Source organism: Silurus aristotelis (genome assembly GCF_946808225.1).
Source record: "Silurus aristotelis genome assembly, chromosome: 18".
Classification (NCBI taxonomy): Eukaryota; Metazoa; Chordata; class Actinopteri; order Siluriformes; family Siluridae; genus Silurus; species Silurus aristotelis.
In genome coordinates, this window is record NC_139591.1 from 10090351 (window position 1) to 10104686 (window position 14336).

At 38.0% G+C, this 14336-nt stretch overlaps 1 protein-coding gene across 18 annotated transcripts in view; it reads left to right on the forward strand.

The window, feature by feature from the left end:
* The window catches only part of nbeaa (neurobeachin a), a 162560-nt gene extending 148508 nt beyond the window's left edge, over nt 1–14052 (forward strand). For 13 of the 18 annotated variants that reach the window (XM_083568985.1, XM_083568986.1, XM_083568996.1 and 10 more), the window contains 17 exons: nt 55–172; nt 1057–1159; nt 1311–1426; nt 1671–1783; nt 1942–2082; nt 2482–2601; nt 2724–2876; nt 3224–3391; nt 4266–4355; nt 5539–5731; nt 6773–6844; nt 7057–7212; nt 7390–7560; nt 8509–8610; nt 11017–11213; nt 11298–11449; nt 12228–14052. In XM_083568985.1, coding sequence (XP_083425111.1) covers nt 55–172; nt 1057–1159; nt 1311–1426; nt 1671–1783; nt 1942–2082; nt 2482–2601; nt 2724–2876; nt 3224–3391; nt 4266–4355; nt 5539–5731; nt 6773–6844; nt 7057–7212; nt 7390–7560; nt 8509–8610; nt 11017–11213; nt 11298–11449; nt 12228–12318 — 2256 coding nt within the window. In that variant the 3' untranslated portion in view covers nt 12319–14052. The remainder of the gene's footprint in view (nt 1–54; nt 173–1056; nt 1160–1310; nt 1427–1670; nt 1784–1941; nt 2083–2481; nt 2602–2723; nt 2877–3223; nt 3392–4265; nt 4356–5538; nt 5732–6772; nt 6845–7056; nt 7213–7389; nt 7561–8508; nt 8611–11016; nt 11214–11297; nt 11450–12227) is intronic. The other 5 variants (XM_083568998.1, XM_083568988.1, XM_083568994.1 and 2 more) reach the window with 1 other exon arrangement.
* The last annotated feature ends 284 nt before the right edge of the window (nt 14053–14336 follow it).

Below are 14336 nucleotides of genomic sequence, written 5' to 3' on the forward strand. Positions count from 1 at the left end.
CCTTAATTTGTTTCTGGGTTGTTGTTTTTTTTTTGATTGTTTTTGTTTGTTCAGGTGTTAGCTTATTCTGAAGGGCTACATGGAAAATGGATGTTCAGTGAGATCAGAGCCGTGTTTGCCAGACGTTACTTATTGCAGAACACGGGCCTGGAGGTCTTCATGGCAAACAGAAGTAAGAGCAAGCGAGCTATCTATCTATCTATCTATCTATCTATCTATCTATCTATCTATCTATCTATCTATCTATCTATCTATCTATCTATCTATCTATCTATCTATCTATCTATCTATCTATCTATCTGATCGAATCGCATATACATCTAGTGTATTTATTTATAAACAAAAATTATAATTTAATTTAAAAAAAAAAGCAACACTTCTCAAAAAAAGTCTCTTTGCCACTGTGGAGCCTCCCCTCTTAACAACAATCTATATTATTCTAAGAACTGAGGAGACCAGTTGCTGGAGTTTTGAGAGGAATGTTGTCCTATTTATGTCTAATACAGGATTCTACCTTCTCAACAGTCATGGGTCGTCTTTCTTTTTTGTTTAATGATGTGCCAAATGGTTTCAATTGAAACGTTTAATGATATTATGAGCTGTAGATGATAATATATATTGAGTCTTTGCAATTTTATAGTAAGGAAAATTATTCTGAAATTGTTCCACAAATTGGTAAACCTCATCTTTATACATCTTTACTTCTGAGACTCTGCCTGCCCTGTTACTGACCTGTTGCCAATTAAACTAATTAGTTGCACAATGTTCCTCCAGCTGTTCATTTAAAATAACACTTACTCCTTGCTCCTACTGTCCTTTTTTAAAAAATAATTTCCTCAGTTTTAACATTTGATATGTTATAATCTATTTTCTGTTGTGAATAAAATATGGGTTTATGAGATTTGTAAACATTGCATTCTGGGTTTTTTAAGTTTAGGTTGGTTTTTTTTGTTACATTTTAAACAGCATCCCCTTTTTTTGTAATTAGTATTATATTTATTATGTCCAAATTGCCTTTTCTTTGTCTTTTTAAATGTTATGTTTTCCTTCCTATAGCATCAGTCATGTTTAATTTCCCGGACCAGGCTACTGTCAAAAAAGTGGTGTACAGTTTACCAAGAGTGGGAGTTGGCACCAGCTATGGCCTTCCTCAAGCAAGGTAAGTACATAGTCAAATATTCATTAAGAATCTCCACATATTCCATAGTTATGTGAAGAGGTGAAAGAAATTAGGATAGATACTTATGGCTTCTGGTTTTGAGCAGTTTGTCCTGAACTAGAGTTTGCAACTTTTATGATCTCATTTGCAGACGAATTTCTTTGGCCACCCCTCGCCAGCTCTTCAAGTCCTCGAACATGACCCAGCGCTGGCAGAGGCGGGAGATCTCGAACTTCGAGTACCTCATGTTTCTCAACACCATCGCAGGTGAGAAAGAACACCACATGTCAAGAGTAAAGGAAACATGTCTAGTGGTTACAGACATTTTGGGCAGCTTTATTACTAGTCATTAATGACCAAAATAAAAAATTCTAGTATGATATATATATATATATATATATATATATATATATATATATATATATATATATATATATATATATATATATATCTTCATAGACATTCATGATTGGAAAGTCGCATCATTCATGTTTTGCCCTGGTGTGTTTAGGAAGAACATATAATGACCTTAATCAATACCCGGTCTTCCCCTGGGTCCTTACCAACTATGAGTCTGAGGAGCTTGACCTCACTCTGCCTGGCAACTTCAGGGACCTGTCGAAGGTAATATTCCTAATTTTCTACATTAGAGATCACATTCTACATAGAGATCAACATCATTCAGTATTGCAAAGCAGGCTGGCTATAATGGTCTTTTATTTATATTTGAAAATCATTACTTTGCAAGTTTTCTAATGCATAGTCTTGTTTTTTTCTCTTAGCCAATTGGGGCACTGAATCCAAAGCGTGCAGCCTTTTATGCAGAGCGTTATGAGACATGGGAGGAGGATGGAACCCCACCACGTCACTACACATCCCTCTACTCCACTGCTGCTTCTATTCTTCTCTGGCTCCACAGAATAGTGAGCATTTTCACTGTACACTGCATACTGTATTCTACACTCCATGAAATTACATGCCATAAATGTACTCAAGCACATTTATACCATTAAAAAGCATGGTGAAAAGCTCTACATCATCATTTATAAAATAAAAGCAGGCCTACCCCAGATTCTGAAAACCATATCTCAGTGGGATTAGAAAAATAAGTAAGTATCCAAAGTAATTTGGAATAAAAATGAGTAATTGTGCTTAAAATCATATTAATGCATCCATTTTTTGAGTTTTGTCTTAACTAGATAGGTAGGTGCAATAGTTATCTGAATGAATCGGTATGAAAATTGTAACAGAGCTTTACATTTCAACAGTACAGGCTTTGTTATGTGAATCTTCTAATTCCTTTGTGTTTTTTATTACACTAGGAACCCTTCACATCATTTTACCTTAATGGAAATGACAATAAGTTTGACCATCCAGATCGAACATTCTCCGGCATCATGCGCTCCTGGAGGAGCTGCCAGAGGGACACATCTGATGTCAAGGTGAGATACTGTAGATTGATGGAGTGATGAACAGAGACAGATAACTTATATGTTTAAAAATTCAAAAAACGGTATTTTGTTCAAACCATTCTGTTCAAAACATGCTTCCTTTTGTGGAACAGGAGCTGATCCCAGAGTTCTATTACCTACCTGAGATGTTTGTGAACAGTAATGATTATGATCTGGGTTTGAGGGAAGACCATGTGCCAGTCTGTGATGTGGAGCTGCCTGCCTGGGCCAAGAAACCAGAGGACTTTGTTCGCATTAATAGAATGGTAAGCTATAGAACAGTATGCTTACAGCATTTTACTACTGTTGTCACTTTACCAGTAGTACTGTACTGTTTTTTCTCAACTTTATGTCTCATGCTGGTTTATTCTTTTTAAGTACAGTCTTCACAGGTATGTAGATATTTAGGTATTTTGTTATTTACTGTTGCACAATTCTCACAAACTACACAAAAGAACATGCTTTAACGTACGTGGTCCATCCTTCTTTATGATGTGAATGAATCTCAGTCATGATGCGAGTCATGATGATGACACCAATGAATCATATGCACCTGTAACTCAAAGCTCCTACACATGTTATTGCTAACATCACTGGCAATCCCATATGGCAGGCTTTGGAGAGCGAGTTTGTATCATGCCAGCTGCACCAGTGGATCGATCTGATCTTCGGCTACAAGCAGCGAGGGCCCGAGGCAGTGAGAGCTCTTAATGTGTTCCACTACATGTCCTATGAAGGCTCCATCAATCTGGACACAGTCACAGACTTGCCGCTTAGAGAGGTTAGTCACCCACTACACACTTTCTTTTTCACTGAAAGATTTAAGAACATTTATTATTCTTCCGCATAAACAAAATGTTTTGGTTCTGAATAGCTGTGCTCTCTCTTTAAGAAAGAGTGGCAGTGTGATTTTTAGTCCAGCTGAATAACATCTCAACTGTCTGGTTTCAGTCTGTCCTTTTCCATGGCCTTCACTCATTCAGCCTCTCAGGCCATTAAGCACTGTACAAAATGTGCTCCTGAGTTTACCTCTAAACATTGCCTATTATTATTTTTGCTTCCTGTTGCTATTTTCTTTTTGCCCATATATGGCCAGCTCTAAGCAGTGCCAGAAGCCTCTCACACTTTCTGTCTGGGCTCAAGTGAGAGCTTTGTGTGTTCATCTCGATAGGCAGACAAAACTGAAAAAACATATGTGAACTGTTCTGCACTTCAGCTGCAGTGTTAATTTGAAGTGTTGGCTTAGACAGCTCATTGTCTCTCCTTTTCTCTTCCCCTCCCTCTCTTTATTCCTTTCTTTCTTCCTTTCTTTCTTTCTTTCTTTCTTTCTTTCTTTCTTTCTTTCTTTCTTTCTTTCTTTCTTTCTTTCTTTCTTTCTCTCTTTTTCTCTAAGTATCCCTTTTACTCTATATTTATACATAGAATCCAATGGTCAATTTGTAAACTGCACACTTGTAAATAACATATGTACATTCATTCAAACAATATTTCTATTTCTGTTTATAGTGCATTATTTACTTGTCTGTTTTACTTATATTTTGTTACATTATGTCTACTTCTACTGCACTGGAAGCTCCTGTTGTCAAGTCAAATTCCTGTGTGTAAACATACTTGGTAATAAAGCTATTTGTGATTCTGATTCTTTCTTTCTCTAGTCCATAGAGGCTCAGATCCAGACATTTGGTCAAGTTCCTTCACAACTTTTAATTGAGCCTCATCCTCCTCGCAGCTCGGCTATGCATCTGGTGAGACTATGACACCTCAGCATTCATTCTTTATAGCTTACACACAACAGAACACTGCTGAAACTTACTTAATTCTGGTTTCATAGAAACTGATTTTAATCAAATGTTTATGCTTACAAATGAAATAAAAGAAATCATGAGTCATATTGCTACAGGACAGGTCATAATGCTCTCATGTAGGGGGAAAAGGAGATGATTTGATACCCTGAGTTTTTTAGTAGATTGTAATCGGTTTGACTTGTCTTATGCACACACTTTTGCTGGCTATTGTTTTTTTTTTTTTTTATTAATTAAAAAATTATATCTAGTTTCTGTCTGTTTATAGGTACTCATTAGTTACCTTAAAATTACTGTTTAAGATTAACACTTAGAAATCTAACACCTGATTCTGTAGAGGTTTAAAAGTGGTATTTTGAATTCAAGCTAAAACTTTATGCATTAATACTTCATAAAATTTTAAAAATGAGATTCTCTTTATTAGCCTTTATTAATAAGATAATGTTAATCTCCACAATTTGATAGAGACCACTCTTAGAGAGTTCCCAACAGGTTATTATGATATAGCAAATTTTCTAGAAAGCATCAACTTGAACACTGTCTCAGGAAAGATAATTGTAAATGTACAATTCATTCAGGAAACAAGGTCCCCTGGTGGTCTAGTGGTTAGGATGCGGCGCTCTCACCGCTGCGGCCCGGGTTCGATCCATGGTCAGGGAACCAACCCCAGCCACCCTTAGTGTCGGTCCCAAGCTTGGATAAATAGGGAGGGTTGCGTTAGGAAGGGCATCCAGCGTAAAAACATGTGCCAAATCAAACATGCGGATCATCCGCTGTGGCGACCTCTGATGGGAGAAGCCGTAAGAAAGTTTTTATTCAGGAAACAGAGCCCAGATATATTTCTTGTTTAGATAGAGATTTTGTCTTAAGAACACAGTGTAGATTAGAAAAGCCAGTCCTGTGAGCTGAAACAGACCTTATATTTCATCCTCTGCATCACTCCAGTGCCTTTTGACCCTTCTTACAGTTCCTTTTGCAATCCTTATGGTTCCACTCTAAAATACCTCTTTTCCTCTTTTACCTTCATCTTTCCTTCATTTTTCTTTCCTTCCCATCTCTATTTGTTCTCCTTTTCTGCTCTGGCTATGGCCGTTTCTGTTTTTCTTGCTATCTTTCTCTTTATTAGTGTTTCCTTCCTCAGAGTCCACTCATGTTTAAGGATCAGATGCAGCAGGATGTGATAATGGTGCTGAAATTTCCCTCCAACTCTCCAGTGACTCACGTGGCGGCCAACACACTGCCCCACCTGAGCATGCCCGCGGCTGTAACGGTCACCTGCAGCCGCCTGTTTGCTGTCAACCGCTGGCACAACACCGTCGGTGAGCACTAGCATGCTGCCTGCCTCATCACCCATTTTACACACCCAGCTGTATCAGCATTTTACTCAGATGAGTTTATACAGCTATATATCAGTATCAGTAGGAGCCTGTGTCCAGTTCTGTTACTGTTCAGTTAAATTAATAAGGACTTTTTTGCAAATTTTACTGTTTTCATTCATACCTCTTTTACATTAGTAGATGAAATATGATTTTGATGATTGTCTTTAAATATATTTCAAGTATGAGACATGTATTTGTCCTTTCTTTTACACATGAGATGTAAACAGTACAACACTGCAGCACAGCAAGCTTAAAGTGACAAAAACTATATCACATACATTAGTACATATTAGTACAAACATATCAGTATATATACTGTATTAGTACATTATAACAAACAGCTGCCATTTTAATTCCTGTTTGTTGTTGTTTTTATATTCACTAAATATAAAGTTTTTAGTCTGTGACTTTATAACACCTGCCTTTATAACATCCGCCTAATTTATGTCAGATCATGTGCATTGTGATAATTACATTGTCCTGAACTGTGATAATATGATTTTATGTGGACATCTGACCATTACTCACTATTTGTATGATATATAGTTTCTCTTCACTGATACAAGGAAGCACATACATGAAGGTACGGTTAGAGCGGAAGAACTTGAGTGTCCAGGACAGAGTGCTGACATCAACCCTACTGAACACCTTTTGGGATTCATTGAACACTGACTGCATCTCAGGCCTTCTCATCTGATATCAGTGCCAAACAGCAGTAAATCGCTTGTAGCTGAATGAACACAAATCCTCTCCGCCCTTTTTTCAAAGTCTAGTGGAAAGCCTTCCCAAAAGAGTGAAGGGTTAATTATAACATCATAGGAACTACATCTGGAATGGAATATCCAAGAAGCACACATGGGTGCATTGGTCTGGTGTCCAAAAATTTTTGTTATGTAGTGTATCTTAATTTCTCCTAAAGTACAACTGCGTTAGCTCTTTATTTAACTTTTAGATATGAATAAATGTCTGTGCCTCTTGCAGGTCTCAGGGGAGCCCCAGGCTACTCGCTGGAACAGGCTCATCACCTCCCAATAGAGATGGATCCACTGATAGGTGAAAATTTAACAACACTTACAGTTACATAACAATTACTTCCACAGTTATGATTAAATAAAATGGCAAACATAAAACATATGAACGCATTTCAGTAAAAACACATTCTTGCTAAATATTTTTGTTCTAAAGTGCAAGTCTTTTTGCATTGTGTTCACTTGTTGTTGTCTGTAAATACATATTTAACTTTCCTCTTCTTCTAATCATCACAGCCAATAACTCTGGAGTGAATAAACGGCAGATCACTGACCTGGTTGACCAAAGCATTCAGATCAACACACACTGTTTTGTGGTCACTGCTGACAATCGCTACATCCTGGTGTGCGGCTTCTGGGACAAGAGTTTCCGAGTCTACTCCACAGAAACAGGTGTGTCTATGTGCATGCACTTATTAATGTGTGTTCTGTATTTATAGACTGACCTCTATTTTGTGTCTTCCTTCTTTTGCTTTAAGAATCCTATTTAAAGACATGAAGCTCTGTATAGTGGTCTGGGTTCGAATATACATGTCCCAATGTTAACTTTGTAATTCTCTGTGTCCTCAGGTAAACTGACTCAGATTGTGTTTGGTCACTGGGATGTGGTGACATGTTTGGCTCGCTCCGAGTCCTACATTGGTGGAGACTGCTACATCGTCTCAGGCTCACGAGACGCCACGCTGCTGCTGTGGTACTGGAGTGGAAGACATCACATCATCGGAGACAATCCTAACAATAGTGAGTTTCTCACAATGCTGTATTTAGTAAAAGGGCCTCATACTGTAAATAAACACTTCAACAAAAATAATAGAACCAAGCTCCTTATTGTATTTCACAAAGCAAATTATTTGCGAGTTATCTTATTGCTGTTGGGGGGATTAATTATTGTGCTCAGATTAAACACTTTTCTTTTCTGTAAATAAAGATCAATAAAATCCAACACAAAACTGTCAGTTAGCTCTTTATTTGAGGGCACAAAAACAGTGGCTACACATGGAAACTTGTAAATGATATGCTTGTTTATTTACCCACGGGCCAGCATGGGTTGTGTGTGTGAACGCCCCACACACACAACTAAACATTATATTATTAATTATTCATTTACTTATTACATATAATTAAAATTAATTTCATTCATTGGTGCAGAGACAAAAAACTGAAACAGGTGCTGGAAACCTGATTGCCTGCAGACTGTGAAAGTCAATAAAATGGACTAAACTACCAAACAATCCTGTCATACATTGGCCTCATGACTTGGATCTTACATTATTTTAGCCAGCACTTTATAGCTAAGTGAATTTGGTTTGTGTGCAACCACAAACTGAGTAAGGGAAGTACATTAGAGCTTTGACTTGCTATGTGGAATAGCTAATAATTTGTGATTTGTCCATACTTGAATGCATATTTCACCAAGTTGGTATCCCTCTTAATGAATAATCAAATAAATATTTATCATAAATGTTATAAACAAATACCAAAAATACAGACACTCACTTTGCCGGTCGAAGTGAAAGTGCTGTGAATTAAAAAACTCCCAGCAAACACACCATCAACAAGATATGAGTAATAAGCATTTTGGTTCTTATTTTGGTTCTTTCTAAAAAGTACATAATACCACAGCGTTAAGTGATAAAACTGCTGCTTGCTGGATCCTCATCTGAGTGTGTGGTTTGTGGTGTGTTGTAGGCGATTATCCTGCACCCAGGGCCGTTCTCACAGGTCATGATCATGAGGTGGTTTGTGTGTCTGTGTGTGCTGAGTTGGGACTGGTCATCAGTGGAGCCAAAGGTCAGTACATGCACCATTTCCTTACAATGTAATCAATTAAATGCATAAATAAATGTACATTTTAGTGCTGATTATTTGTTTAATATATGTAGGAGAACTTGCACGGCATGGTAACAGGATTGCGCATAACAGTTTCCATTTCCAGCTTTGGTTATTACATTACTGAGGTCATGTCTAACTATGGTATACAGTGAGGAAAATAAGTATTTGAACACCCTGCTATTTTGCAAGTTCTCCCACTTAGAAATCATGGAGGGGTCTGAAATTGTCATCGTAGGTGCATGTCCACTGTGAGAGACATAATCTAAAAAAAAAAATCCAGAAATCACAATGTATGATTTTGTAACTATTTATTTGTATAATACAGCTGCAAATAAGTATTTGAACACCTGAGAAAGTCAATGTTAATATTTGGTACAGTAGCCTTTGTTTGCAATTACAGAGGTCAAATGTTTCCTGTAGTTTTTCACCAGGTTTGCACACACTGCAGGAGGGATTTTGGCCCACTCCTCCACACAGATCTTCTCTAGATCAGTCAGGTATCTGGTCTGTCGCTGAGAAACACGGAGTTGGAGCTCCCTCCAAAGATTCTCTATTGGGTTTAGGTCTGGAGACTGGCTAGGCCACGCCAGAACCTTGATATGCTTCTTACAGAGCCACTCCTTGGTTATCCTGGCTGTGTGCTTCGGGTCATTGTCATGTTGGAAGACTCTACCCATCTTCAATGCTCTAACTGAGGGAAGAAGGTTGTTCCCCAAAATCTCGCAATACATGGCCCCGGTCATCCTCTCCTTAATACAGTGCAGTCGCCCTGTCCCATGTGCAGAAAAACACCCCCAAAGCATGATGCTACCACCCCCATGCATCACAGTAGGGATAGTGTTCTTGGGATGGTACTCATCATTCTTCTTCCTCCAAACACGTTTAGTGGAATTATGATCCAAAAGTTCTATTTTGGTCTCATCTGACCACATGACTTTCTCCCATGACTCCTCTGGATCATCCAAATGGTAATTGGCAAACTTAAGACGTGCTTGGACACGTGCTGGTTTAAGCAGGGGAACCTTCCGTGCCATGCATGATTTCAAACCATGACGTCCTAGTGTTTTATCAACAGTAACCTTGGAAACGGTGGTCCCAGTTCTTTTCAGGTCATTGACCAGCTCCTCCCGTGTAGTTCTGGGCTGATTTCTCACCTTCCTTAGGATCACTGAGACCCCACGAGGTGAGATCTTGCATGGAGCCCCAGTCCGAGGGAGATTGACAGTCATGTTTAGCTTCTTCCATTTTCTAATGATTGCTCCAACAGTGGACCTTTTTTTCACCAAGCTGCTTGGCAATTTCCCCGTAGCCCTTTCCAGCCTTGTGGAGGTGTACAGTTTTGTCTCAAGTGTCTTTGGACAGCTCTTTGGTCTTGGCCATGTTAATAGTTGGATTCTTACTGATTGTATGGGGTGGACAGGTGTCTTTATGCAGCTAACGACCTCAAACAGGTGCATCTAATTTAGGATAATAAATGTAGTGGAGGTGGACATTTTAAAGGCAGACTAACAGGTCTTTGAGGGTCAGAATTCTAGCTGATAGACAGGTGTTCAAATACTTATTTGCAGCTGTATCATACAAATAAATAGTTTAAAAATCATATATTGTGATTTCTGGATTTTTTTTTTTAAGATTATGTCTCTCACAGTGGACATTCACCTACGATGACAATTTCAGACCCCTCCATGATTTCTAAGTGGGAGAACCCTTGCAAAATAGCAGGGTGTTCAAATACTTATTTTCCTCACTGTATATAACCATATTGTTTATTACTATAGATGGGTATTTGGGAAGTCCTAATGTAGGAAGAAGGCATTTATACTCTCTTACACGTGTGTTTTGAATTCTAAGCTATATTTAAATTAATTTCATTACAAATCTGTTCAACTAGCTAATGCGACAGGATTTCTAAACTTATTTTTCTAAATAATTATTATCTCGCTGTTAGTCAGCTAATTAGACTGAGTGAACCTGACAAGACTAAGCCTTATTCGGTGATAAGATTTGTATATTCTTTTTGAACTTTTATAATAACCTCCACTCTCCTGGGAAGATGTTCCAGCTGATTTTGGAGTGTGTTTTAAGAGATTTAACCATGTAACCACTGGGGTGTTAATAAAATAAGGTTTTGATGTAGAGTGACCTGTAGAGTAGACCTTTGGTGCAGTCAACATTCTAATACATCCTAAATGTGTTCAAGATGCTTCAAATCAAGATCTTCCACTCCAACCCATGTAAACCTTAATGTCTGCTGTTTTTATTTTTAGTCTTGAAAAAGTTTGTGTGTGTGTGTGTGTGTGTGTGTGTGTGTGTGTGTGTGTGTGTGTGTGTGTGTGTGTGTGTGTGTGTGTGTGTTGTGCTCAGAGGGTCCATGCTTGGTACACACCATTACAGGGGATCTGCTACGGGCTCTGGAGGGTCCAGAGAACTGTCAGCAGCCACGGCTCATCTCTGTGTCTAGTGAGGGCCACTGCATCATATACTATGAGCGAGGCCGCTTCTGCAACTTTAGCATCAACGGCAAGCTGCTCGCTCAGATGGAGCTCAACGACTCCACCCGGGTAAAATCTTGCACCATAAATCAATTACTCACACTCATGCCTCTAATAATTGGAAAACTTAACAGTGATAACTTTGCATGTCAGGCTGTGCTGCTGAGCAGTGATGGACAGAATCTGGTGACTGGAGGAGATAATGGAGTGGTGGAGGTGTGGCAGGCCTGCGACTTTAAGCAGCTTTACATTTACCCAGGCTGTGACGCAGGCATCCGGGCCATGGATCTCTCTCATGACCAGAGGTGAGCACACTCCTAATCTGTGTGGTTATACAAGATTTATGTGTTTTGATGACACTCTAGGATTCTAGATTTCTTCATATTAATTATAATGGGGAGGGGGGGGGGGTGTTAATTAATAAAGAGGTATACACCATCCAGGCATAAAATTATGACATTATAACTTTATGTAAATTGAATAAATTACACTGGTTATCTCTTCATCATGGCACCTGTTAGTGGAGGAAGCAGGAAAAATAGGAAAGCTTAAGGATTTTAGTTTGACGAGGGCCAAGTTGTGTTGGCTAGATCACTGGGTCGGAGCATCTCCAAAACTGCAGCTCTTGTGGGCTGTTTCCAATCTGCAGTGTTCAGTGTCTATAAAAAGTGGCCCAAGAAGGGAACAGTGGTGAACCGGTGACAGGGTCATGACTTGCTGGTTGGAGCAAAGGCAGGTGGTCATAATATTAGGCAAGTGGTCATAATGTATTGCTTGATCGATGGCTATTAAGTTATGCCTGGTCATATGGAATTTGATTCTATGACAGTTATGATCTATGACAAATAATTTAACCCTAAATGCTGCTGGAATTCAAGCTACGGAATTATAGAATAATGAATAAAAGTGTAAACTCTTTTCAGGAATTGTCATAGTTTTCTGTCTTTCTCAGTAAGATCATCCACATCCGTCAGTGTAATTGGGGCTTAAGGGAGACTATTGTTATATAATATATATAAATAATAGTTTTTGTTATTGTTAACTTTTCTTAATGTTTTATATTCTGAACCCCTGTGTTTACAGAACTTTAATTACCGGCATGGCATCAGGCAGCATCGTGGCATTCAACATTGATTTCAACCGCTGGCACTACGAGCATCAGAACAGATACTAAGAGTGAACAGTACAAAATAGTGTGAAGATCGAGATGGCTGACTGCAGGCTGCTGCCAAAACTTTAGCTGGGAGAACTCCTACTAACCCATGACCTGTTCGAGGTTTCTGAAAACACCAAACATGTCTCTGTTCTGAGACAGACTGGACCGTCAGACTTTGTGAAAAGATTACAAACATAAGACTTTGTTGTTGTAAGCTAGAATCTTTAGGATTGTTTTTTCACACCCCACATATGACACTAGGTCACATTAAAGCCCTCTTGTTTGCAAACTGTGAACATGAATCAGAAGCCACAACTGCTGTGGACTCGAGGCAGTATCTCAACCTCAAAGGCAAACTGCTAAATAATAAAATTAACGAATGCTTTTACTCTAATTTGAGCAGGTGGGCTAAAGAACCAGGCCTGGGACACGCACGCACACGCACACACGCACACGCGCACACACACACACACACACACACACACACACACACTTTGCTCTAGGGCCGGAGTTTACGTCCTTCAGTTTTCCCATATTGACGGCTCCACCACCTTAAAAATCTTTAATGACTTGCTGTATGTAAATTATTGTGTATTATTAATAAAATGTTGATGCTTTTGATGAGATGATGGTGGCCTGAGATACACAGAGATACAGCCAGGTACACCCTGGGGGTCATGTCCTATTTGAAAACGTGCTTCGTTTTCCTCTTTGTATATTTGGTAATTGTTTTGTCATATATGTACATAACTCAACAGCGTGGGCAGACAGGCATGTAAGAGGAGGAAAAAACAACAAGAAAACGCAATTGAAAAATCCAATGTAACCCTTTCACTCTCACACATTTTCTGATTATTTATGATAAAAAAAAAAAATAAAATAAATGTTGAAGATTTTTGTATTGGCACTTTGCACCAATAACATAATTTATTAGCGGAATGGTTTTATTTTTTTGGTTAGAAACCACCAGTTGTATGATTTGTGCATCGATGTTCGTTGTATTTGTTAAATATTAAAAACGTGTAATGATTCTGTTGTGCCACCGCAGTAAGCAATATCATAACTTCGTAGCTAGGAGAGAAATAGAAATCATAAAGCTTTTGAGGAGGAAAGCTTGGTTTATATGAGTATTAAAATATGTAAAAACTTCAATATGCAGCAGTTTCATTATTTCCCCCTTAGCCTCTTAAGAGTAAGAAGAATATTTTTGGATCTACAGTGTAATACCGAATTCTAATATAACCTTGTTTCCTTGCAAAGGTGTAAATAATAACAAAAAAACTCGAACAAAAGAACAATAAATTATGCAAAGAGTTTGTGGATTTCGCCTTGTTATTGGCCATGGACATGTATATGACTGACACAGAGGTACATGAGTTAATGAGCACAGCTGGATGGGTTTAGATGATGGTTAGTACTGTACATTTGATACAATTTGTACCTTTTCTTTCTTTAATTTTTTTTTATGGTGGCTTGATTATTGCATATGTTCATAATTTATTGTTATGTTGATTGTTTGTAGAGAGGAAAGGCACAGTTATTGGTGAAAAATAAAGGAATTTTAATTTAACTTATGAACTCCAGCCCCATCTGCTGATTCATGCATTCACAGCAAAGTGAATAAAGCAGAAACTAACAGGAGGCATCTATTAAGAATTTCCAAATTCATTAATGCCAAAACATAAAGATCAATAACTGTAAAATACAATTGTTTTTCTTTTTGTCGTATTTTCAATAAAACCAAACAAAACATGCCAGGTGTGTGTCCATTTTTGTGACATGCTAAGGCTCTGTACCAGCAAGCTTTAAGACACTACACCAAACATGACTTTTTTTTTTTTAAGTGTGAGAAACTGTTGTGATTTATTCTGTGCAGAATATTCTACCTACATCTAAACAATTCAGTGTCATAAGTGCAAAATTATGTAAAGTTCAGTAGAAGTACTGTAAAGTAAAAAAAAAAAAAAAGTAATGTCAAATGTTTGCTTTTTGCTTTTAAAACAAAAACATTTTATATATATTTGAAAATGTAATTC